The 26,150-nt window shown below is 51.9% G+C and overlaps 4 protein-coding genes across 4 annotated transcripts; 2 read left to right on the forward strand and 2 right to left on the reverse strand.

Annotated features, from left to right (window-relative positions):
• Positions 1-18: 18 nt before the first annotated feature.
• NGA_2096900 (serine threonine-protein kinase eg2) lies at positions 19-773 on the forward strand (the record flags this gene model as incomplete). The annotated part of the gene is made up of 1 exon (XM_005856011.1): positions 19-773. A coding segment is annotated over one exon (685 nt), but the record flags the coding sequence as incomplete, so codon positions are not given.
• A 5,974-nt stretch (positions 774-6,747) lies between these two features.
• Positions 6,748-8,481, reverse strand: NGA_2017900 (uncharacterized protein; the record flags this gene model as incomplete). The annotated part of the gene is made up of 1 exon (XM_005856005.1): positions 6,748-8,481. A coding segment is annotated over one exon (1,444 nt), but the record flags the coding sequence as incomplete, so codon positions are not given.
• A 2,082-nt stretch (positions 8,482-10,563) lies between these two features.
• NGA_2088300 (mitochondrial ribosomal l36 protein) lies at positions 10,564-10,989 on the forward strand (the record flags this gene model as incomplete). The annotated part of the gene is made up of 1 exon (XM_005856010.1): positions 10,564-10,989. A coding segment is annotated over one exon (382 nt), but the record flags the coding sequence as incomplete, so codon positions are not given.
• A 359-nt stretch (positions 10,990-11,348) lies between these two features.
• Positions 11,349-12,344, reverse strand: NGA_2012600 (dna repair and transcription protein; the record flags this gene model as incomplete). Its single annotated transcript, XM_005856004.1, has 1 exon — positions 11,349-12,344. A coding segment is annotated over one exon (958 nt), but the record flags the coding sequence as incomplete, so codon positions are not given.
• Positions 12,345-26,150: the final 13,806 nt, after the last annotated feature.

Here is a 26,150-nt window from a genome sequence, read left to right on the forward strand (position 1 = left end):
GGGGGGGGGGGGGGGGGAGGAAGAGGAGGATGTGCGGATTGAGGGTACCTTTGCCTACCTTCCTCCCGAGGTGGTCCGGGACGGGGCGGTGCCTGACGCGCTGAGTGACTCGTGGGCCTTGGGCTGCTTGCTCTTCCAACTGTTGATGGGTCGCCCACCCGTGTTCACTGAGCACGATACAAGCCCGGATACGGACATCAGAGAGCGCGTTGTACGCTTTGCAGAAGGGCAAAAGGTTAATGGAGACTTCGTCTTTGGAGAAGCTTTCCTGAACACAAGCAGGACTGCCCTTACTCTCAGCGACGACGTAAAAAGCCTGATAAAATCCCTGCTTAAAGTTGAGCGAAACGAGCGCATCCCCGTCGAAGCCGCCGCCAAGCATGCTTTTTTCACAAATCATTGTGTAAATGTGCATTTGCTGTACCAAGGACCTGCAGTTCAATTAGTTCACGGGGCAGCCGGGCCCACGCCAGATGCAGCATGGAATCGACGCCAATTTTCAGCAATCTGGGCGCCTTTACCTGGGAAGTATAATTTTGTTTCCAAATCGTACACACTGGGTCCTATTGCAGAGACAGACATTGAGCGTGACTCACTATTCTGTTACGAAAACAATAAGCTTTTGGAGGAAGAAAAAGGAAAGACGCCTGAAAGGTGTAACATCGGTCTGCCCCTGCCACCCAAGAGACCTGACGGAAGGTAAAGAGATGAGATACCTTAGTAAGCACGCATGAACGTATTTTCAAATTGTACAAAGAATTTACTCCCTGTGATTTCATGTATTGCTTTACATATAAATATATATATCTGTTACATGAGGTACGGCCCGCATGCTAAGTTCTACGTTGCAATGGCTAAAATCAATAAGACCCGCTTTCTCATCATCAATAGCCCTCTTTAGAGACAGTTCTACTCTGCTAAAGAAATAAGTTCCCGCGATACAGCTGTAAGGTTGGGGAGAAGGATGTATTGAGCGACGTCCCTAAAATATGACGGTCCAACACTGCCGACCTCGGGTTCAGTCATCAGAATACCCGGGTCGGCCCAACCTCCCGGAGATAAGTGGAGAGGGGGCGACGCGACAAGTAACCGCAAACAGCACACACGTGCGGAGACAGTCTCATTGTGTTTGCCTCTGTAGGAGCAGCTGAAATTCGTGGGCACGGGTCAGTAAAGAACTTTCGGTGATATTTTCGTTTCCCCCTGAGAACGTTGCGGACAGTGTCCATGTTACCCTGTTCGCTTCCTCGATCTGACCGCTTAACAATGTACTAAATTGCATCAAAATTTACCGTGCAGCTTGTCTATGACCGCTCCGCCTCAAGCAGTCAAAATTTTACTGCGTAGTAAGGCTGGGGTGCACCTTCAGGAGCTTACCACTGGAGAAAATGGTCTACCCGTCCTCACACCAGCACCCGACGAAGCCCTTGGCAAGCCTGTGCCTGGGGACTTGACTGAGTTTTGCGGGGATGGCAGTGCCGTGGCTATAGTAACCTCGACTCCAACTAAAAGCTTACGAGTTGTTGACGTGGAGACGGGAAACGTGCGGTGGACCGTCGAAGGACGGAATATTCAAGCACTATCCTTTTCCCCCCAGGGAACCTTCCTCCTCACCTGGGAGCGTCTGGCTTCAGGGGGCGCACCGCAGCCAGGCAGTAGTACTGCAACCAGTCAAAGTGGCAGCACGGCACACACTACTCCTGAGACTGCCACTGCCGGTATTAAGGGTAATTTACTGGTGTGGCGTTCAGAAAACGGTGTACTAGTGGCCGGTTTCACGCAAAAAACCTTCCGTAAACCTGAATGGCCCACTTTGCAATGGACACCGGATGAGAGCCTGTGTTTTCGCGCCACTGCCACTGATGTTCATGTCTATCCTGGGCAAGAGCCAGGGACGGCTTCTCCAGAAAAGTTTGCGGTGTCCGGGGGAGGGATGGCTTCCCTCCGCGTCAGTCCCAACGCCTCCCCGCCTCATCGTGTGGCCTGTTTCTTTCCGGAAGCCAAAGGTAAACCCGCCTCCGTCCGCATTTATCAATATCCGCATTTTGGGGTGGCTTTAGCGTCCAAAAGCTTCTTCAAGGCCCAAGAAGCCCACCTGCGCTGGTCTCCCAACGGGCTAGCCGTCCTGATCCACACACACACGGATGTGGACACCTCGGGCGTGTCTTACTATGGATCTACAGGCCTCTACCTGCTACATGCGGATGGAAAATACGAGGTCACGGTGCCTTTACCCAAGGAGGGCCCGATCTCTGATGCGAAGTGGGCGCCAGCGGGGCCGGCGCAATTTATTGTCTTGGCCGGGCGGATGCCGGCAGCCGCCACGTTGTACAACATCAAGGCGGAGCCAATCTTTGAATTCGGTCAAGCACATCGCAACACCGTCAGTTTCAGCCCGCATGGACGTTTCGTTGTGCTAGCAGGGTTTGGTAATTTGGCCGGCGAAATGGACTTCTGGGACCGGAACAAGCAGAAGCTCATGGGCAGGAACACGTCACATTGCAGTGTGGGCTATGGATGGAGTCCCTGCGGTCGTTACTTTATGACGGCCACTTTGGCGCCCCGTATGAATGTGGATAACGCCGTGAAGCTCTTCAAGTACAATGGAGCAGGGCCTCTGCACAACGCAGAATTTGAGGATGCGACTTTGTTCGACGCCAGCTTCAGGCCAGCGGCAGGGGGAGTGTTCCCCGACCGACCCGCGACACCGCCTCGCAAGGGAATGGAGGGGGATAGCTCAACGACGGTGCCACCACCTCCGAAGCCAAAAACTGCGTATCGACCACCGGGCTCCACTGGGGCACTGGCTGCGTTGATTCGTGCGGAGCGCGATGCCTTGTCGGGACCGAAAAAAGTGGCCGCAGGGAAAGGTGGAGGTATTAGTGCATATGGTGCACCCGGACAGCCTTACATACCCGGCCTAGCGCCAGCGGGAGCGACAACAAATGGAGAGAGCAAAAATACTGCGAGAAACAAGGCGCGGAAGGAGAAGAAAAAGGCAGCTGAGCAAGCATTGAGGGCACAGGCCGAAGCTGAGGCGGAGAGGATAAGGAAAGAACAAGCAGCTGCAGCTCTTGTAGCAGCGGAAGATCCAGTCAAGAGAAGGAAAGCTGTCCAGAAGAAGCTCAAGCAGATAGAGGAATTGAAGGCCCGGGCAATGGGTGGGGAAAAGTTGAACGATGATCAGCAAAACAAGTTGGCTACAGAGGCGTCTCTAGTCGAAGAGCTTGCCAAGCTCGAGGTATAATGGCGGTGGTAATCGCGCCAGTAGAAAAAAGTAATCAAAAGGGTACCAAGGAATTAATTGAATAGGTTTTACTTGGCGTTATTATTTTCTAAGCTATGATCTTTGACTTGAACAAAAGCGGTAAAAAGGCAGGAAAGAAAGGGTCTCTAGAGGCACGGCAAACACGGCGAAATTACTCAGCTGGTGGACAATCAGAAATTTGATGTCGCGAAATTAAAGCCCCAATCAAATGATACCACGATGCGCAGTAGCTGGCTGAGAGAAAACTTGCCTGACTGTGTCACCAGTATCTACACTTTATGAGCCTGGTTGTCCGGATTGCTTGTTAACATCACTACACATGTGTTTGAGATGTCGTTTTACAGGCAAGGGAAAGTCTTTGGCTTTATAAATCAAAGTAACGCAACTTTTTTTTGGTGGGCCCTTCTGATATAATTTATAACCACACTTCTATCATGGAAGGATTCATGGCGGAAATTCGGCAGAAAGTATTGGTTCTTAAGAAGGAGATAGACTTCGACGGTGCAAGAAGCGCAGGGGTTTTCTTTCTTCTTCCATTCCGTCGACATTGTGGAAGAATGATAGCTTCCACGAGGAACTTGCCCCCATAAGAATGTCCATAAGAACGTGGGGACGAGATTTTGCCGTGGGATAAAGGGAAATTGGAATGAAAAGAGTTACAGAGGAAGGATAATCATCGACGAATCAGCGTCCGTTTGGAGCCGTTGCAAACCGTTTCCAGGAGCTTCGCCCATTGGCCCATTTAGGCGATTACGTAAAATCATGGGACAGACTTCCACATGCACACTAATGCGCTTCCCAAACATCACAAACATTTATTAACGCGATACGATGGAACCTAGAAGCGCAGTCCATGACAGATGCTGGCTCGCCCTTTTCATTCTCAGCAACACCCGAAGATGACATATCTGTCTTATTTTCTCGAATGGAGAAAGCAGTTGCACGCCTAAATGCTTCACCGGGTGGGTCTCCAGCACGATCTAGACATCAGAATGGTCGGCACGATAGTGATGATGACATGGAAAAGGAGGAAGAGCGTTTACTTGATAGCAGCGAGAAGCTCAGAAGCCTCATGAGGATCCGCAGAGGAAGTGGGCGTGACCATGACGACCATCGGAAGGCTAGATCATCATTTTTGAGTCCATCGCGGAAGCTGGAGCTTAATGGTGACAACACACCTATTTGCTTGTCCCCATTGTCCGTTACGGCCTACTCTATGGATAAGTCTCCCTCGACACCTTCCTTCCTTTCTCACTCCGCCTTTGCCGAGAACCCAAGAGGCAGCAACACTGACCTACTTTCCGCCTCATCATCTGTTTGCGATGAAATTGCATTTGACGCGCCATCTGCTCACTGTCAATATTGGGACTGCGCTCGTCAGAGTGAAAGCTCGGCTTGCTCTCCCATGCACACGCATGGTTACAGCACACCGATGCCGTGCTCGACCCCAGAGAGGATGCCGGGTGGGTGCATAATGCAGGGGGATGGTCAGGAAGAAAGATCACCTTGTCGAAGTCCTGCAACATTTTCGGTACTATCTGAGGAAGAGGAAAAGGAAGAATATGTTGACACTCTCGTTAATAAGAGCGAGAAGCCCCTCCTGCTGGCCCCTCTTGGAATGGAAAATTACGAGGATAGTCCTGAAGTCCTCCATAAGACGCCAATTGATATTGCCAGCAGCCTTGTTGAAGTTATTGAATCTCTGCATTCCACCCCCATAGCAAAAGCTCAAAGTAAGTGGACTGATGAAGCCTCGGACATGCATGAAGTGGGTTGTGCCTCAAGTTTTCTGAGCGAGCTATCCATAGAGCAGCGTTTTTCTGGCTTTCGCGCTTTGGCGCAATTCAAACAGAATGCAAGTCAAGTACAAACTACATCCTCGTTGCCGTCTTCTCGAGACGTGCCAGCTGTAGCCACGCTTTGCCGACATCTGGCTTTTATAATACTACGCCCGGATCTGTCTTGCGGTCGGGTCCTTGAGTTGGTGCTCGAAGTCCTTCGAGACGAGGGACTCGTAGTGGTTGTTCGTCAAGGCTTTCAAATCGTTGCAGATGCAGAACGGGTTGCAAATGACGAAAGTAAAAGAAATTCGGGGGATAAGCGTACAGAATGGAAGTTCGCGGACATTCAGGTCGTCGTCGACCGCCAGAGTAAGGACCGAGTTTTGCTGGTGCGGTTTATCATCCCCAGTAGAAGCGGAGAGGATGGCTCTGGAACCACCAGCTGGAGAGGCGCGGCAAATTTTTGTGGCGTGAAGAGACCGCATGCAGGAGGAGAAAAAAATTGTCCCAAAACGCGAAGTTTTTTGGCGGCGCTGGAGTCAAAAATATTTGGCGCCGCTTTCAATAAACGGGCGCTGTGCCGGAGACCATTTCCTGTTTCGAATCTTAATACTGATTGCAGTAGGAGCAAAGATATCGCGAGCGAGTACTCGAGCATGGTGACGGTGACTGAAAACGAAACAGCGACCGGGGGTGGGGAGGACCCCAAGCTCGATCGCTTCTATCTCAGGCAACTTGAGGATATGGCCCGGGAGGAAATGCATAAAGCACTGGATGGGACAATACAGCAGCTGGAAGACTACGTACTGGAGAAGGAAAAACAATGTCTCCAGCTCAAAGAATTTCTGATGCCCATGTTTACACTGTACAAACTAGCCGAGCCCCCAGGACTGAATGAACCTTTACCGTTGTCATACTATCCTCTGAATCTTCTGGCAGCCTGCAATCAGTCAGCAAGGAGCGAAGAAGAATCATTTGCAGATAAATCGGATCATGAAAATGTCTGGGCGGAGAACCAGCGTCCTCATAGGTCCGGAAGCCTCGACAAGGTCACCTACATGGATGCGCTAAGGGACAGGGCCTGGCGACACAACGTAATGCAATGCGACGCGGAGATGACTGCTTGCATGCAAAGGAAGAACTTGCAAATCGTGGATCGAATGGGCAGGTGCAACGAATATCAGCTGTTCCTGCTTGAGACTCTCCGCGATAACCCCTTCAGGACAACAGTTCCTTTGTTTCACAACTTCAAGTATCAGATAGGCCATGACGGAGGGGTCTTTGAAGATGAAGAGGTGGAGACCCCATTGTACTACTGCCGATGTATCGTAGGGTCTCGTCCAGCGACTCTCTTTATAACTTTTACACAAATCACATTCGTCAGTAAAGTGTGTGGATTTGTTTGGGCACGTCGCCTGCCTTTGGACAGGATTACTTCTCATGGCATGACTTATATGCATCTTGGCGTTAAACGTGCGAAAGCCATAGCGCTCAAGGGTCAGGCATCGAAGATCGCATCACCCTTGATAAAGGATGAAAATTGTGGAATGCCCCTTCTAGAAAGTAAAAGCCACGGCGTGGCTGCCAATGATAGCATTAGTGAGGAGTCACTGGTTTTCAGCACGATGGTCGACCCGGAAAATTTGCTAAACTTTGTAAAACTTCTTGTCGATCTTAACAAAGACATGCAAAGTCACATACAGGTTGGGTATTCCTCCTCAGCAGAAGCTCGAAAAGCGCTTCCCAAAAAATGCATCGAGAGCAATGCTTGAGGTCACCCTTAGTACATAGATAACACTTTTGGTTTGTCACTTTATGAACGTTGAGTTGTATATTCCAATGTATGCCATGAGCGCTAAATTCTAAGATATTGTTGCCGCACATTGTAGCTTGAATTAAATTATTCGATTACAAGAGCGCTAGCCATTCGCTTAGTATCATGAGATTCGCTATTCTTGCTAAGTTTCACGTTTACATGGCTGTAGTGTCTATTTCATTGATGTTGTATTACTCTTTGTCGGTGATGGCCGCGTGGGAAAAGGAAAGAGTCCATCTTCATCCTCGATGTGCTCTCCAACGTCCAGAAAAGGTGGGAACTCTGGGATTCCACCTTTTGCCTGCCGGCGTAACGTGAAAAGTTCAGGTCCAAACTTTGTCTTGGCGTCTGAATGATGGTGGATTACCACAAACGCTTGTTGTGCCCATAAAAATGAATACCGTGTTTGAAAGACCTCCTTCCTGGATGGATCAGCCATTGTGGTACTGCGAGAGTAAAACTCGCGTGCGTCGATGATTCGTTTCAATTCTGCCTCGTGTCCATCATCCAAGCGTTGCTTGCTGGTGTGCGCATAGGCCACAGATCCATCTTGAGACCTCTCCTCAACGTAATTGTACTCAACGCTTACTTTCCTGCCGTCTGGCAGAGGCCGGCCAACGTTCATCAAATACACCTTACGGACCTGGGTTTTTTCAAAAGGCACGGTAAAAGAATCCGGCTTTGGCTTTTTTCGCAAAAACCACCTATCCGCACCACGAGGCAGCTGTGGTAGTCCCACCAGGCGAGCCGCTTCATCTTGGACCCGAGCGAGTTTCCCCTCAAAGTCAGTAGAATTGTCAATGACGTAATGCCGAGGGTGCCCGTTCCACACACCCTGCGTCTTCATGTCTACTTCTCGCGCGAACTCAGGAGACTCCGTGCGGGTCACATTGTTCAGCAAAGAGTAGAAAGGTTCCGCACCCATTGCCGCAGTCACCAAATGGAAGATTGCATCATATCTACCTTCACGAATGCTCAAAAGCTCGAGGCCTTTCTTCTTAACTAATTCTTCCCAAAGTTCCTTGCTGACGTAGGCCGCGCCATCCAGAGTGCCCCGATCACACAGTATTACCGATGGCCTTCCTAAAGAGCGGGCAATTCGCTCCATTCCATCTTCGAGATGGATCTGAAAATCAAGCACTGCATCCTGGAACCAATACTGGGTCTCATTCGAACCCAAGATATCCGCGAGTGCAACGCCGTTCGACCACAGGGTCGTCGCAGCTTCAGGGACGGTAAACACACGAAAGCCGTGCGTGCGGAAGAATTCCGACAAGCGGGCAAGCGACGTGGTTTTACCACCGCAGGGTCCCCCAGTGAGGACAATCTTTATTAGTCGGGGTCGTCCGTCGCTATCTTTATGGGGTCCATGCTGCTGATGGTGAGCTTGTTCCGTGCTTTCTTGTCCAGCACCATCTTGGTTAAGCCGTTTGTCATTTACATCGCCATTCGTGACGCGGTTTCGTGACTGGGTGTGATCGTGAAGATGGCTGGTCATTTTTTCTTCCGATAATTTTGCCGTGCGAAGATGTCGCGACTGCTGCTCTTGGTGACAAAATTTACTACTTAATGCTGACGTCTTCTTTGCCTTTCCAGTATTTTTTCCCGGACAGCTGAATGGGGAAAGAAATAGAAATGTAATGTAAGATAGGGATAGATGCTTGCTGACTAGCGTCAGTCGCAGGCCAAATTCCTTCGAATCTTAATTACACCGGCTTTACATGCCCGATTCAGTTTTCCCGGTCTTTTCCTTTTCTGGAGAAGTAATATACGTGCTACGTGCTACGGACCGTCGCAGAGATGTCACTTTCTAAGACACAAAATGCACCAGAAAGAGCAATTTCGCGCCTCTGAAAAACGGCAAAAGCCAATCATCAAGCGTATCGGATGTCTATCAATATGGTTACGCGTCTATTAACATTAACTTTATATCACCATTCGAGGATTATTCCCCGGCACACTAGTGATGTTGCCAGGCAAGCAGGTATCGTAGTGATGTTTTCAGACATATCCCGCGTTTCCTGAGGACCCTTCTAGGACTCTTTGCGGTAGGTGCCGTGCAAGACATCCAAAAAAGGAAATGGGAAGCCGAAATTGGCATTTGTGTACGAGTGATGGATATCGTGGAAGCGAGTATCATAAACCTGTCGTGTATATGATGGTTTGGATGTTTATTAGCATCAACATCAATGCCATACTGAGACGAGATGTTAATGAGTGATTTGGGAGCTAGAACACGCTGAGGGCACATGTCTTCTATTAACTACAGTAAAGATCATCTGCAAGTACCTTTGCTATCTGAAACGCATTTTTTGGTGAGGACTTTGCCCGCCAATCCTGACCATCCTCCACCTCTCTCTACCTCGACACTCACCCTCGGCAATCGGACATCGATCCCAGAATGGTCCAGGATCCCACACAAGCCGAGCAATGTCAAGTACACGGCAAAAGAGAGCACATGCATGGGAAGCACCAAGGCAGGAGAGTAAAGAATGAAGTAGTAGCCCAACGCCTGTACATCAGGAGGAGCTTGAAGTGAGCACGCAGACCAAAGGTAGTGCTGAATAGAAATTAGCTGGCCCTTACCTCCAAAGGAGCGATGTACATATCATCAAAAGGAGCCGGGGCTTTATAAAAGTGATGGTGTTTGTGGAATCGCCGGTAGACGGGTCCATAATGCATCAAACGATGCCAGTAGTACTCCCATGCACTCTGCCATCCCAGACTCGCAACTACTAACCAACTCTCACCCAAGAGCCACCAAATTACTTCCCTGGTCCCAAGTACATGCGGATGACCAGTCTTCAGCTGACTTCCAATGCCTCGCACTGTTCCTTCAGCCGTCAGGAGTGCGAAAAGCGACGCTATCATCAGGTTGCATGTCGCAAATAGCGCATGCTGGGGGGCTCGGCCCTTTACTCCTCGTCGCCAGGGCCAGGGCACGTCCGCAAGATTCGCAAGCGCAAAAGAAATAAGGGTGTTATTATTGACTGTTGAAGTTAGCTTCGAAATTGATGTCACCTGACGCTTTCTGCCTTCAGGGGATGCACCATAAATTGTGCCAGTCTCCCTCTTGTTGATGTGTCTGGTATTGTGGGTCTGAATTTTCCAGCTTTCCGTTTCGGAACAGCGGCATTGGTAGATGACTATGTAAAGTGCCGCATTCAAGGTAAGATAGCCCCAAAATATAATTAAGAAGGCAGCAACCGCGTAAGGAGAAAGTGGAAGCAAATGTGACATACCCTTACGACGCCCCAAACAACTCGGAGCAACGCGACCAAAGCGCAGATCGATAAAGAAAGACTGGGCTATGCTCGTTTCTGGTGAGCTATGTAAGCTTTGATAGGACAGCAATGGAGTAAGGGGGGTTAAGTGGACGGATTTCACAGGTTATTGCTGGCGTTTGGGCATTTTTTGTTCACCCAGAGTAGGTCAACCTCCCGGCTCTCGCCCGCCGCCCGCTCCTTGGTGCCGGTGATACCGCGAGGCGTTTGGCCATACACATGCGTCTAAAGTCATATACACACGTGCCAAACATTAGCTTCTGCCTTATGGATACGAAAACCGTAGAGGCAGTACCGCACTCGTGGAGTGATTATCTTCACGAGTGTTTGAATTACGCTAACTTTTGTTCAAAATGCTCATGGACCCCCGTCCTCTGTGGCGGTACCCATTCCCCACGAATGCACATGAAACCTCTACAGTCAGAGACAGGCAGTGATGAAGCTTCGAACCGCCCTGCGGCGATTGTGCACGTCCTGCTACATGGTGCGGCGGCAAGGCCGGCTTTTTGTTTACTGTAAGGCCAACCCGAGACACAAGCAACGTCAGGGGCGAGGACCGCGCCGCAAGCTCCACTCTTCTAGCTCTGATGCGGCATTCCAGGATGCGCATATGTCCTGCAGCTGCAGCGAGCACGGTCAAGACACCAGTTTGACCCTTTATAAGGAGGGTATAGGAAACCCATTGTGGCTGCAGCGGAAGGCTGGCCCTGTTGCGTCATTGCACGATTTGATGAATTCGATTTCCCCTGCTGTGCAGGCCTTTGTGAATAATATACGTGTCTTCTTCTCAAGATAGACGCTGTACTCAGCACCAAAGAATATTTTGTGGTTCTTGACGAATCATAGCTGTGTTGTATTTATCATTTTTCTTTGGTGATGCTTGCGTGATCTCTCTCAAGTTTTAACCGTGTTGCATGAGCTGAACCTAGCAGGCCTTTTTTTAGGCTTGACCACTTTTACTCAACCAATTTCTATATTTTGAAATTCCAATGCATACACATATTATATGTATATATATACTTTGCAATATGCGGGGCCAATACATTAAAAACGCATTAATGACGGTGCCACGGCATGTAAAGAAACATGTTCAAAACTACAGCAGACAAGATTTGATTTTTTCTATTGAGGCTCTACTTTTACACGCAAAATATGAGGGTTCTCCGTATGAGTTCCCTCACGAGTACCACTTCATTTCTACCATCTTCGTGGTCTCGATTTACATATCCCCTTCCTCTTACCTGTCCATGACCAGCCACTCATTGCGCACCTTGACAGCCATCTGCCTCACCACTCGTTTCCGATCGTCCAGAGGGGCCAGCAGTCCCCGTGAAACCGACGTCCGATAAGGATGTAGCTTTGCGTACGGCAGGCGAGTTATTTCCAAGAGACTACCCAGAGCCAGAACGCGCAACCGGGCTGTGGGCAAGAAATGAGGGTCGGCAAGTGTACAGAGCTTGCAGAGGAGAGGGATCACGGTGCTCAGGTGGGGCATGACCGCATCCAAAGATTCCTTCGCCAAAGCGACGAACGTCTCCGTGGCACGCGCTCGGAGGACCGCCGCGGCTTCCTCTTCTGTGTCCTTGTCGTCGTCGGCGCCCTCTCCCTTGCCACGCGTGGCGACACAAGACATGCCCTGCAAGACCACTCGCATGATAGGCTCCATGTCTTGCTGTATGATCGGCGGGGGAAGCGACCCAAGCATGTTACAGAGTGCCAGCAGGGCGGCACTTTGTGCCTGAGGATTTGCGCGATGTCGCTCCACCGCCTCCCGCAATCGCGTAAAGGAAACGTTGTAGAGACGCTGTCGCCATAAAGGATTGACGCGAGCAGTGTTGAGACGTGCCGTCAGGAGTTGATTCGCCAGCGGGATAGGACAAGAAAAGGTCGTCAAGGACGAGAAGGAAGGCAGGCTTTCCCGGGCTGTTCCCTCTGTCAAGGAGGAATCACGCAGGATAAGCCCGAAGCCTTCGCTTGCTCGGCGAGCCAACACCAGGCGAGCCGGAGTTGCTTCTTCCGCAATCTTGTTCTTCTCTGGAACTTGCTTTCCCTCTAACATTGTACAGCCTGCTACGTCAATGAGCAAAGAGATGGCGTCTTCCAAAGCACCCTTCGGGACGCACCGGAGGGCCAAAGCCTTGGCCAGCCACACGACTGATGACACATCTCTCGTGGCCGTGGCCAGACTCTCCGTGCTGCTGTGACTCTTTCTCTCCTCCGCTGCGAGGCGTTGCCGAAGTTGAGATAAAAGCGGTGCGACAAAGACCTCCACGAACCTGGGCTTCGCGGCCTTGTTGGCAATGAGAGCCACGCCCCACGAGGCCGGCGCTGGCCCTTCACTGGCCAATGGAGGATGGGCACGGCTATCATTAACCGAAGCAATGCTGGTACTCTCGGTGCGGTGTTCCACCACTCCCAGTCCCTCTGCATCTAGCAGAGTGAGGTTGACAAGGGCGGGAAGCAGGTCCTGCTCCAGACCCAATGAGTCAAATATCGTGGAGTCTACATGTAGCGAGTTGAGTACTGTAAGCAGGATGGTCACAGCTTGCCCTTGAGACCGATGAGAAGACGGATCCAGGGGTTGGAATCCAGGAATTGAAAAGGTCGCTGCGTCTGGAGGGTCTGGATCTACAATACCAAAGCGGGAGGGAGTGCTGGTGGAGGTACGCACAAAGGGGGCAGCCGGAGAAGATGAGGGAGGGAAAGGGAAGAAGAAACGAAGAAGCCGTTCTGTCAGAAGATCTTGCGACCTACGGGACAAGGCCTCAGTAACGGCGCTCATCATACGCACTATTGCGTCTAGAGCAGCGTCATCCAAGATCTTTCCAGCTGCAGCCGATCCGAGCACACCCGTCAATAACCACCACAGCCAAGGGCCTCTCTCCGTTGCGACAGGTAGCAATGACTCCTGCACATCCATAGCTTCCACTTGCCCTGGCTCCGCTTTTTTAGAGCTGGCTAGCTCAGGTAGGCCCAAAAGCCCTGGTAAAGCTGCCTGATTAATGGCGCTGGTGCGTACAAGGATGGCGGCCAGCGATGACAAAATGTGCCTGGCCTCCTCCTCAGTTCGGAGGGTCCACGACGTCCAACCACCCATATCGTTCCTGTGCTTGTCCTCGGCCGTGTCTGACATGTTCTGCGCAACTAACACACGAGCCAACAGGGACGGCAACACCGCCTCGAAGATTTCTGTCTGGTCCGCCAGAAATGCCAGGGCACCCAAACATCGATCTAGCTCCAGAGAATTGATCCCGCACTCCACGTTGCATTTGCCTTTGTTTACAACAGTACTGTCATCGATTCGACCAGCACTCACGCCCTCTTTCCTGCTAGGGCGACTGCTCTGGCCCACGTCTTTCGAGTCCAAGTCCGCCCTTCCATTTCCATTCTCCTTCCCATGCGCTGTCGAACCTGAAACGCCTCTTCCGGCTGCTGCCTCGTCCAGCCACCTCAAAAGCTCCGGTACGGTATGCTCAACAACTGTTGCCCTGAGTTCCTGCCGCCGGGCGCTGAGGACCTTCAAGGCCTCTAACAGCGCCTGATCCAGGTTGCGATCGTAGGCGGGACCCACAGATCGCTCCTCCGCTTGGATCCGGTGCGTGAAAAGTACAACCAGCTCAGAGGCTTGGGCGGAAGTCAAAAGCTGCGAAGGAGAGCGAGTGGCGAGAGAAGCCAGTCCTTTCACTGCCAGGAGGGCGGGGCCCGAGGCCGGTGAGTTGAGACAGGCAAGAAACCTCCCGTGTAGGAGAGGAACGTACGGCGCCAGGGGGGGGCCGTGGGCACTGGCGGTGAAGTCCAGGTCTGGATCGACTGCTTCCACGAGATCAACCAACAAGAGCAAGGCTGCCTCCTGTCGTTCCCCCTCCCCTTCCACTACCATCCGTCCTGGCTTGGCCTTCTTGCCCTCCGTGGCCAGTTGCAGGGCCCCCGGGACGATCGCTTTGAGGACAGCCGCGTAAGCTCGGGCGGACGCCCGCGCTACCGCCCCTAGGACTCGGGCACTAGCGCGCCCTTTCATGGAGTCAGGATTAGCCTTTACCTCGCTAGCTGCCTTACCCACGATATTGACCAGAACTGTTTGCCAGGCTTTCTCCATCTCCGCGTCCGCCCGGTCCCCCCCTTTGTTCTGAGCCCGGCCACCTTCGCCCGCCCCGGCTTTTTCCGACCGTCCGCTCCCTTCCCCTTCCTTCGATTCGCGTGGATTGGCATAGGCCTTGCTTCGCGGCTTGCCCCCCGTAGTCCCCCTGCCGGCGTCCTCGAGGCAGGATAAATGTGCGGCCAGGGAACGACAGGTCTCCAAGGCCGCTGCCACCACCGGAGCTTCCGCGCACGATACAATCTCCTGGAACAAGGCCCCTGTGACGGAGGCGAGGTTACCTAGCATTGCCCGCATGCCGATGGTTCGTGTTGCCACCTGCAGCGTGAGCAGGGCCTCCAGTTTGGCGGGGACATGGGTGGATGTGAGCTTGTCTACGAGCAGAGGCAGCAAGAACTCAGCCATGGACGGGCGCCGGGTCAGAGCCTCGCGCAAGGCGTGGCTCAGCACATCGGGGGTTATTCCATAGGGATCATTGGGGGGAGGGGTGAAGGTAATGGGAAAGTAGCAGGCCGTGATGTCAAAGAGGGCCTCGATGTGTGCGTCCGAGGCCGCCGGGAAGATGACCTGCACCCTGCTGATGATATTCAAGCACAGGATCAAACAGCGCGGATCCTTCTCGCCCTCTATGCACTCGATCACCCCCGTCACAAATTCGTCCTGCATGTCCAACAGACTGGCGGGCACGGCGGCGCCGCTGGTCGTGGCATTGCACTCACCCTCCGTGTCCTCAGCCCCGTTCAGAGCTCCTATCATTTCGAACACGACCTCGAAAGTCCGTTGTCGGATGGTCTGTGTCATGGAAGGCACATACAGATGCTTGAATAAGCCACGCGCTATTATGCCTGCTTCCTTTTGCGCAGGTTCTTTGTGGTGCTGCAGCAAGGCGCGGATGCCCAACAAACTCCCTGCGACGGACGGGAAATCCTCCAGACGGCTCGAAAAAAATTCCACATAGTGGTGCACGGCCGCGTCAGTGAGCGGGAGACTCGGGAGACGATAAAGCACTTCCCCCAACAAAGTGGCAGACCGCGTGCGAACCGACGCTGCCTCGTTAGTGAGATAGGGCCCCATCTCGGCTACTAGATCCTCAAAGCGCTTACTTCGCTGCACGTGAAGGAGAATTGTGTTCAGATGCGCAACCGTGGCATCTGGCGATGTGACATTTGGAGGCACTGCTTCCCCTTCTCCATTACTTGCAGCAGCAGCGTCACCGGCATTGCAATACGATGAGAGCGCTTCGGCAAAAGAGGAGGAGGTAGAAAAGGGTGGTGACGATGCCTCTTTGATGCTCTCTTTTGTACTTTCATAGCCTCCACCATCCACGGTAGAATTAAAAGTGAGACTAGCCATCCTATCACCTGAAAATTGTGTTCGTTAAGAAAAAAAGTGCTGAGGGTGAATTAAAGGATGCATGCGATTGCACTGGGCGGTTCGCTAGCCACAGGGGGGGGCTCGAGCCTGGGACAGGAGGTTATAGCGAGAGATCCCGAAATTGACACGTTGTGGGACACCCACATGACCGCCTTTTCTACGTGGATGACGCGAGGTAGACTGTACACATTGAGTGGGGAGCTGCATGTCCTGGCTGCGCCATCTCACCGCGAGCAGGCTTCCCCGAAGAGGCGAGGCGATGTGGTCGTCATTCTCGCTAACAGCCGAAAAGCTGTAGCTCTTAGGGAGTGCCTGAAGAAGGGTAGGTGGAAGAGAGAAAGTACCTCCGTTTTGTTCCCGACCTGTGCTACTTGACCCAATCTGCCGCATCGTATTAGGCTACATCTTTGTTAAATGTCGAGGCGCAAATTTGTAGTGATTTTGAGGAAAGGCCATTGAGAAGATAAGGTAGACGAAGTTGTGATAATCGAAATTAGGATTTTACAGCGTTCGTAATCATGCGTCTTTACAGGCAAATAAAAAAGGCATCAATGTCGCGCTCACCAGAAGTCCTGCAAACGTCGAACTCAGCCCTGTCTTATGCTTCACCTTCGCAAGCACCTTCAGGGGCGGCAATCATGATGCCTACTGCTCCGGCATTGCCCGGAAGATCATCGAACACCCCAAATACGCAGACAGGCACCGAGGAGCGCAAGCGTGACACACCTGAAGGGCCAAAACCTTCCCCGCTTGCAGGCACGCCCGCATCTATGAAAGCAGAGGAGGCACCTGTTTCGTCGAAGAAAGCAAGGAATGCTTCGATTCCACCACTATCAACATCGAATGCTTACGTGACAGAGGACACCACGCTGGCAATACCAAGGGCGTCAATAAAGCGAATTATGAAGCTCGATCCGGACACAAAGCAATTGTCCCAAGATGCTATTATGGTGATGGCAAAAGCCACAGAGTTGTTCATCGACAAGCTAGCGAAGGCCTCGCATTCGATGGCCGTCACCAACAAACGAAAAACAATAAAGTACGAGGACATTGCCGATGCGCGCTTTTCTCAGAAAAACATGGAGTTCTTGGACGGTGTGGTTCCTCAAATTCCATAGAAAAGAAGGAGGCGAGGGCGGATGCAGCACAGCTTGTAAATAAAAAGCGAGGAATGTCACAACCAAGTACCCTTGCATTAGTCATTTGAGGCTCCATTGGCTCAATATTTTTTTCTATTTTCAAAGGGCTCTTTCATCGTTGCACCAATCATGACAGACTCAAAAACTGCACGCATCACGCTTTGTACACACAATGAAATATACATCTTTGAAGCCGAGGACCTCGAACAGCCCCAGCCTCCGCCGGGCTTCATAAATGGCTTCAGCCCCCTGAGGACGCCTCACCAGGTAATGCCACCGTTACTGCCCATGACGCCGAGCTAGCGGAGGCGGGGAGCAACAGGGCCGGCTTCCCTGTCTCCGTCTTGGCGGCCGCCTCCCCGGCGGGCGTAGCGGCGCGGGCTGCCCCCAACTGCTCCTGGAAGTCTTCGACTTGGTCCCTGGTCTGCAGTTCTGCTTTGTACAACGCGTGGCTGGCAATTCCATCCTCCGCTTCGGCATGCATGCCCGCTGTTCGAATCTGAATCTCGGCCGTCCCCCCCCCCTCCATCAGATAGACGCCCGTGTGGAGGGACCGGTACCCGTTCGGCTTGGGTGCATCCACATAGTTTTTGTACCTCCCGGGCACCTCCTCCCACAGAGAGGCGACCACGGCATGCACTTGATGACACAGCCAGGCTTCCAGCTCGAGGCGGCTTGCTGACGGCAAGGGGGAGGAGAAGACAGGGGTCGCTCCCGCGGGACCCAGAGCCCTCTGTGTGCCATCCGAGTTCCGGCCACCCACATTGCCACGCTCGCCGTACCCCTCGGACGCGCCATCTCCGAGAGCCACCGTAGTCGCCGTCGACCAGGCAGGCAACGCGTTCTTTTTTCGAGCGAGCTGGCCGCGAAGGAACCTCCCACGGGGTCCGGTGCCCAAGGAGGGGAAGAGGATGACGCGCAGGCCCAGCATGTCATGGAGCTCCTCGGGCAGCTTGTCCTTCCGGTAGACCTTCTTGAACGCGGAAACGACCGATTTGACCCGACCGTGGATCTCGTATCCCTCCAAGAAACGGCGGAGACCTTGCACATCGGCTTCGATCCTGGCCGCGATTTTTTTTTCCGCAATCACCAAGGCTACTTGACCCAAGTCCGCAAAGTTTTTGTGCCAAGAGGCGAAGCTTTCGTACGATTCAGGGAAGAGAGCCCGGTAGCTGAGTTCCTCCATCTCTTTCAAGCGGGAGCCCAGACCAAGGGCGGAGGCGACAGGGACGTACAGCTGAAGGCTCTCCAGGGCAAGGACGTGACGGGCGTGCACAGGCATCCGGTATTGGTTCCGTAGCGCGTGGAGAAGGCCGGCCATGTGGACCACAAAAGCCCTGGCGTCGCTGTTCTCGTTCACCAGGTGCTGCCGGACCAGCTGGGCGTTGCGATGATCCAAGTCGAGCATCGTGTAGTACTCGCGCGGGTTGCGGCGATATTGCCGCGTCTCGGGCGACGCCTGAAAGAGGCCTCCTAGACGGGTGCTGTCCCGGACGATCTGATGCACGACCGGTCCACATTGAGAGCGTACTACCGCCAGTTTCTCGGTCAGGTCCTCCGAGTCTTCTGCATCCAGGCCCAGGAAATAGGTGGCGAGTGCGGCGAGGACGGTTTCCACGTCCGCCTCCAGCTCCAGGAGCACTTGCGTGGTCTCGATCACACGGTCCAGGTCCGCGAGGACTTGCTCCTCGCTTTTGTTGTCCGCCTCGGGTCCTGCTTCGGACACATGCTCTTTTTGTGCCAAAAACGTGCGCAGCACCTCTGTCATCGACAGGCCCTCCAACCTTCTGGCTGCAGCTCCCTGTCCAAACGGGACAAGTGCCCCAGCCGTCTCCTCAGTGCTGCCGCCCTCCTCCTCGCTGCTGTCTCTTCCTTCCGGCGATTTTGGTCCCTGATCATCGTAACTGGCTGTGTACCATCGGAGAAACTCCTCGAAACTGAGTTGTCCGTCTCGATTCACGTCCGCTTGCTGGAAGCAGGCCTCGGCGCTCTGGGTGTTCAACACCTGGGACGGGTGATCAAACAAGGTACGAAAAAAGGCTAGCACCACGAGCTGCTGTTTCACCCTATCTCGCTCTTCTGCACGTAGATACGCCATCCGATCCCCTCGCTGGATCTCATACCACACCAAATTCACCTCGCGCTGGAGCCTTACAGGAAGTTGATGAGCTGCTTGCCCGTGGGAAAGGTCGTCATGCGCCGCACTGCGAAAACCCAATACCGTTGTAAAAAGACCATTTGATGGTCTAGTGGAGTGCCCCATGCCATTATCGCCTGGCTCTGATTTACCTCTGTGTCTCTTCTCATCGCGCGGCGTTGAGAATGCTTCCTGCCACAGCTCCTCCCCCTCCGAGACCCAGTCGGTCAGTTCTATTGTTATTTGTTTTTGGAGCTCAGTCGCGTCTTCATCGTCCCGGACATCTTCATATTCATTACGACTGCCATCCGTGGGAGCGGGTGTAACAGCTGCCTTTATATTGTGCAAGGTTGGCGGAGAGGAAAGGACCTTGTTGGCAGACGGCTGTCTTCTTCGCGGCGCGTGGTGGTGATGCCGTTCTAGGCTTTGAATGCTGCCAGATACCCACCCGTTAACCCTATATAAGGGAGGTATAAGCAGGAGGAGCTGCAGACTCCTTCTTATTTTTTTCTTAAAATTGGTAACCATGTTGCCTGAAGGTTGACGATCGGGAAGCTTCAAGCGTGCTGGGCTGCCCGCCGGGGCGGGAAACCCCAAGAGCTCTGCGGGCTGCCCCCAAGGTCTGTCTGTGCATAGAGCCATATGTTGGTCCAAAATCGTCCAGTGACGGTGCGTCGTCAATTAAGTTTGATGTGAACGGTATCAGCACCAGGACCGGTCGGGAAGCAGGGCGGAGTCAGCTGACCCGAGCTGACGCCATTTACTTGAGGGGTACGTGGAGGCAATGGGAGGATTAGCCTTCTGGACTGGCTGCTGGGACCAAGGACCACTTCATAAATTAAAAACGCAAGCTAAGTAACTGTGAGGCTTTATGACGTGTGAAATTTTTTACAGTATTGATGAGTGCCGAGTCTCTCTAATATGTTCGGAGCTTAGAAGTCGCAGGGGCCATGTGCATGTGATGTCTTCTTTTTTGCTTCCCTATCAAAAGTATACAATATCCAGTCTTTAATTTTGTAATGGTACCTCCATTCCATGAAAAATTTTCCGTAGGCTTTTCACTTTTAAGCAAGTTCTCTGCCTAGCAAACTGCTGAAGGCTCATATTCAACTGATACGAGATTTTTTTCTTTGCACTTTTTTTGAAATTTACTGGAGGTCTACCCTCGAGCTAGGTTTTTACTGCTGCACAAAAGCCTGTGCTTTTTATTCAGCAAATGGCTACATAATGGGAAAAAGATTTAAACTTCCAGTTGCGGGGAGAAACGCCCGAGTTGATACACAACACGAGGCAGTTACATTTCGGAAAACTTTTAATACAGGTGCAGATTAAGAGAGGACGATATGACTTGCATACTGTACAAACACTTGTCTCTCCACTTCCCGCTAACTTCAAGTCTGAAGGCGTCATCAATTTTGAAAAACACCTCTCGTCGACTAACAATTTTCTCGTTGGCCTCACTTATTTAGTCACTGGTGTTTTGCTGCAAATCTCAAATAAAAACTAATTCAAATAAGTCTCGCAGCAGCTTGTGACTCCTCATGAGTAACACGTAAGATTCTGATGATGACGCTTATTACAAGCTGTTCCCGTTCCACGCCACATCTCCCCACTTCTACAAATGTAGATCCGGGAGGCCAGCGCTTAAGGCATTGTAGCCCTCTGATTAAGCATCACCGTAATCTCACATTCCTGCTGTCGAGGCAGGGGGGAGCATGTACTCAGTGTCCTCAGCCAACACAGATAAGGTTTGCGGTCTCCCCCTTGCATTTACATGTAAGTATAATGATCTACTCTCCACTTTCCGTTAATATCGAAAAAGATGCGATTTAGTCCATTTACTGCTTCAAAGGTTTAAAATCGAAATTTCGCCTTCCGGGAAACAAGGCCCAACACTGCACACTGCTTCAAGAATACAAAAATTTGCCTTGCACGATATACGCTGTTTATATTGATGCTATCTTGGACTGGCCCTCCTGCGCATTGTAAAGGCGCTGCATCTCCTTGATCAGGTCATTAAACATGTCCGCCTCCCTTGCCTTCGAAAGAGACTTCGTCGCTCCTCTTCCCTGATCAATGCAACAATGATTTTCGCAATCTCGCTGCTCGTCCTCACCGATGTAACTACCACTTAGGCTTGTAGCGGCGGTAGTTGTCGTGGAGGTGCCGCAAAACGTGCCCGGGCAGCCGTTACCACTGATTGTCCTCCCAAAGCCCATTTGAAGCTCGTCGTAGGCAAGCGGAGCCACCCATGCAGGCACACATCTCAAATGTTCGCAAGTGGCACTGCCATCATTGTCTTCCTCCTCACAGGGTTTTGGAAACTTCACGGTTATGATGTGCTTAGGTAGCGGGGCGGATTGAGGACTGACACTGGCATCTCCAGAGAGAGCCTCCAGTCGCTGGCAAGGCTGAAACGTGAGTGGTTTCAGAAAATGTTCAAAAGCTTTCGGACGTGTGTATGTTCGAATGGTGCTTGTGCTCATGGGTACATTCAGACGTTCTGCGAGTTGGTCGCTTGATGCCGAAGTCGACAAGAGCACCCGATGGAACTTTTTCGACGGCTTCGGGGAGGAGCCCAAGCCCAACTCGACCAAATTACAGCTGCCATGACACCGTTTCATTGTTGTATCGCTATTGTGTGGTATATTGTGGCCTGTGATGGGGGCGCGGGGGGCGAACGGGGGGAAACGTGAGCTTCAATGAAAAAGTCAAAGATCGTGACACGGCTCAAGACAAGTGCAACACCAGAAAGAAATCAAGTGCATGGGATGCACCTGGAAATGACAGGCTTGAGCAGCGTGCTGACAGTGACAAGTAATTAATGGGAGCCAACGCCTCTTACAAGATGGGCACGCGATAAATAATCAAGATCAGGAGCGCGAGAAGTGAAGTTCATTCTACGTGGCAATGTTGAGTATGCTAGCTAGGCTGAATGGCGCAAAACCACAGACACTTCGTCAAAGACAATTTTTGGAGCAAAAGAATTGAGTTACACCGTATGACGTTAGATGAGCAAGCCAAAGGAGGGAAATGGCTTGTCACGGCGTGTTTGGTGCGCTCAGGTGGCCTTGAAATTCGAGGTCGAAGACAAGCGAGTTCCACGTCCATCTCGGGCTTTGCGCGACCTCGAGCGTCAAGGGGCCGTCGACGTGTGGCCGTCCAAGCTCAGCCCTTCGCCCCGGCGTCCAAACACTACCTACGGTACAATCACTCCCACAAAAGCATGGGGCTTGGATATTCGCGATTAATGGTGGGTTCATGACTCGTTGGGCGGGCGGTGTCAGCGTCTGTTCGGATGGAACACGCCTGGCAGATCTTGCTCTCCTCTTGAAGCGGTGACGTGTCGTCGGGGCGGCGGTCTCTCGAGTGTCGACGTGGGAGAAGCATTGGGGATATTTTCCCGCGCAGGGTGGTAAAGAAAAGTAAGATAGGGCTCGTTTTTCGCGCACCCTTAAGGATTTTGTTTTGGAATATTTCTCATGACGCCCTTCTTGCCATCGTGTTTTGCGGAAACGATGCCGGTCACACTCTACACATCCCGTGATGTACTCGTGCACCTTACGAGCTTTTCTGTGACTCCCCGACTCTAGAGAGCTTTTGCCACACTTGTCACTACTGAACTTGGGCATTTTATACAATTAATTTTGCGCTTGTATGCAGCAATGCCTTCTATTCCGAAAGAGACGGCCGTTCCTCTCTGACTGGTGGCAGCCCGTGCACCATACGGTAGTTATCTTCAACCTCGGCCATCAACTCTGCGAAATCGTCTACATCGTAAATTTCATTTAAGGCGCCCACTCTCTGGACAAGGAATCTCAATTCGGACGCGTCGAGCATATGATCTGGTTTAAAAGAGATTGGATGATTTTAAAGTGAGAAATCCACGTGCAGAATTGCACAGACATCGACTTCAAATTATTCATAAAGTGACTTGGTTGTTCCCAACCTTGTTTTTTTTAGCTCGGCATAATCATAACTTCAACGCCTACTTCCCCACGCTACTTTTTTCGCATCTTAACCGGGCTCTTACCTTCTGTAATCTCGGCGATTCTCCCAAAATCCAGCTGTTGCATTAGTGGGCTTTCCACACTGGTGCCGCTGGCTTCATGCAGCAAGAGGATTCCATCAAGTACATTGTCTTCTTTCAGACTCATGGTAAAGCTTTTGCGCTGCTGCTGCGCGGCTTTCTCAAATTGGCTTAGTTTCAGGATTATTTGCCAAGGCTCTTTCATCTTTTGTCGGGTAGCGTCGTCCACGGGGTTGTCAATCGAATTCGTCAGATAGGGCTCCGCATCCATCATCAGCCCTGTCGCCGTGACGAGCACGTCCGTCACATTCACCCCTTCAAACGTAGATGCCAATCTGTCGGCGATAGCTGTCGCATTCTTGTACGCCTCAGTCGCTCCGGGTTCTAGAATTCCTTGAGCCTCCATTGCTTGTCTTGATAAAGTGATGAAGCGCGACGCTTCTGTGGCAAAGTCTCCGAAGGCGGTGTACACCTCAGGGGACGGCTCCACACCGATACGACGCAGGGCGGCGTCCCCGAACGTGTCCCGAAATCGCACCAAGCCCTCTTTTCCCAGGTCCTTCCCCATGGATTTTGCGACATTTTCAAGCAGGTGTTGTGCCGCCATCTCTCTTCCTAAGTTCTCCAGCTCCGCGTCAGAGGTTTTGGTCAAGTCAGGCACCTCCATGCCCAAGGCACGCGCATATTCCTGCAGCTCGACCCCCTGCAGTCCGTATTCTTTGCATGTCAACAGTAGCTGGGTCGCCAGTTCTTGTCGTGTCGCCTCCTGCTCCGACTTGCTCAACGCCTCAAAGTCTTCAAAACTGTGAACTTCGTCCTTGACGAACAAGTAATAGGAACGAGCAGCTGCAGTGCGTCGGAGAGCCTGCCCCATGGCTTTCATAGACTTATACATCGAACGCCGATCCGCCGCTAGTTGCACGCTTTTCTTTTCACAACCCAACAGCGTCCGTTCGCAAGCCCTGGGGTCTGTCCTGTCCGGCGTGGGAGCCGCGTTCATGGGGTGGGCAGGCGGGCTAGCGCCGTCGTCAGTCAAGTTAAAAGCGACGTGCTTGATTTCCTCGTCTTTCGTGTGAACCAAGTTTGGAGGATTTGTGTGGCGATCCGGGCTACAGGGGCAGCAACCGACGTTGCTTTGAAGCCGGCGCTTAGGAGTTCCCGTGGTGCTTGTGGCCGTGGTCAGCTCGGACAGGTCGGCAGCCTCAAGTTTCTTGGCATGGACCGTTAGAACACCGGCATTAACCAATACCGCCACCACCCCTTGCACCGCATAAATTTCCTCGGGGGTATATCCCTTGCTCTCCAGCATGTCTCCTACCAGGAGCTCGGCAGTGATGGCAGGGTCTGTTTGTCGATTCACGGCTACATATTCGTCGCGCAGTCGGTTTAACTTGATTTGTGTGTAGTCCTGGGGAGATAAAAGGTACACATGTTCATGAAAGGCGGACAAAGCACATCATGGCTGAGGCTCTTGTACTACGCAAAACAGGTAGTGGGATTATGTTTCAGAGGAATGCCGACCCGTAAAACCCTTTCCCCTGTCTCGTTTTTGTCGCATAATGTCCCCGGCTTGCCCAGAAATATTGATGGGCAGGAAACCGACCAGATGTATTGAGTTGTGTGTCCTTACCTTGTCTTCCGGCACGACAGGTACCTCAAACTCGCGCCACTGGTCGGGTACGACCTCTGCCGCTCCTGCCGCCGAGCCCTTCCATGTCACGGCAAGCAGAAAAAGCAATCCAACCAGCAAGGCAGGTGACGCTGACAATGCCATGCCCAACGTTGGAGCCTATTTTATTGGTGGTGAGAATTAAAAGTGGCGTTACTGAGTATTGAGACAGATTCGCTTTATTATGTATCTGTACAATTTCAAGTGACTTCGAGAATGCCCCAAAATCATGCAAAATAAGCATAGCCCATTTTCCTTACATTTATTTTTAAAAACTATTGACGAGCATGCGTAATGCGTTCACACAATGCTCTACCTTGCCAAAAGCTTGAGTGCCCACCAAGTGAAAAAAAGCCCGCAGGGATTGTCCAAGCACTCATGTGTGTGACGACATGCTTAGCAGACGTGCTCGTATGGGCCAACCGGTTTTCTGACGTCAAGCCGAACAGCTGACTCGTCGTGCCCAAGAACTCGGCAGGGATACAAACTAGCAACGGCTCCCACGGACTAAAATTACCCGTCACAAGGCATGCACAAATAACAGATTAATAGGATGGTACCAGGCATTCCCTTTGGGCTGCAGTCCCTACTGGATGAAAAGCTTCGCTCCGAGGTACTTGACGCAAGATACTCATACTACTAGGGAAAAAATATTGTCTCGTTAACATATGAAGCTTCACGTCGCACCTCACCGCGAAAAACATTTTACAGCAAGACGCTCATTGAATCCACGCATAAGACTAGATTTTTGATGCCGGCACTGCCTTTGCGTTTGGCCATGATGAATCTTTCATGCCGGGGCATAGACATTGCCTCGTCACACGAAAAGCCCTTCAAAAGGAGAGCGATATATTTCTTTGTGATCATTTGTGGTCATTCCCAGGCACAACAAATCCTGCACAAGCTCGAGGCCTACTCGCAAAAATGGAAAGAGGCAGCAAATTAGAAATGCGCTTACGAGACATTCTTGATATGGAGGAGGATGAAAATGAGAATCTCGAGCATCTTGTAGAGCGCATGTGGCCATTGATAGGAAGGTACAGCTACCAGAGCCGGGAGGCGGGGATGTCGCAAATCATGTATATTATGGATGAAGTAGGTTCACGCTTTTGTGAAGTCTTGCCTCGACGCTCTTTGGGAATTTCAGCGGCTGATGATAAAAATCCAACGGAGGGGAAATCGGAAAACGAAAGGAACTCCGCTGCATTCCGGTGTGCGTTGGTCTTCCACCCCGACACAAGAGAAGCATTCACGGTCTTTTGGCCACGACGGGACGTTACTGAAGGTGAGATTGCAACTTGTGACAACCTCCCTCACGGCCAAGCAGCCCGCTTAGCCCGTCTTCAGGTCTTAAGTAACGCTAGCGTCGACGACACTATGGAAGGGGGAGAGAGCGAAGAAAAGGAGGCCGGAGGGAAAATCTCGAGAAAGAGTATTCAAGCCTCTCACCATCTTCGCCAATTTCTTGAATCGGCCGGGTATTGTAATGTCCGACAAGTGAACTCGCTTTTGGGATTGGAGGAAACGTACGGGCGGCTACTTCCAGTGTGGGAGAT

Source organism: Nannochloropsis gaditana, assembly GCF_000240725.1.
Source record: "Nannochloropsis gaditana CCMP526 unplaced genomic scaffold scaffold056, whole genome shotgun sequence".
Lineage (NCBI taxonomy): Eukaryota > Eustigmatophyceae > Eustigmatales > Monodopsidaceae > Microchloropsis > Microchloropsis gaditana.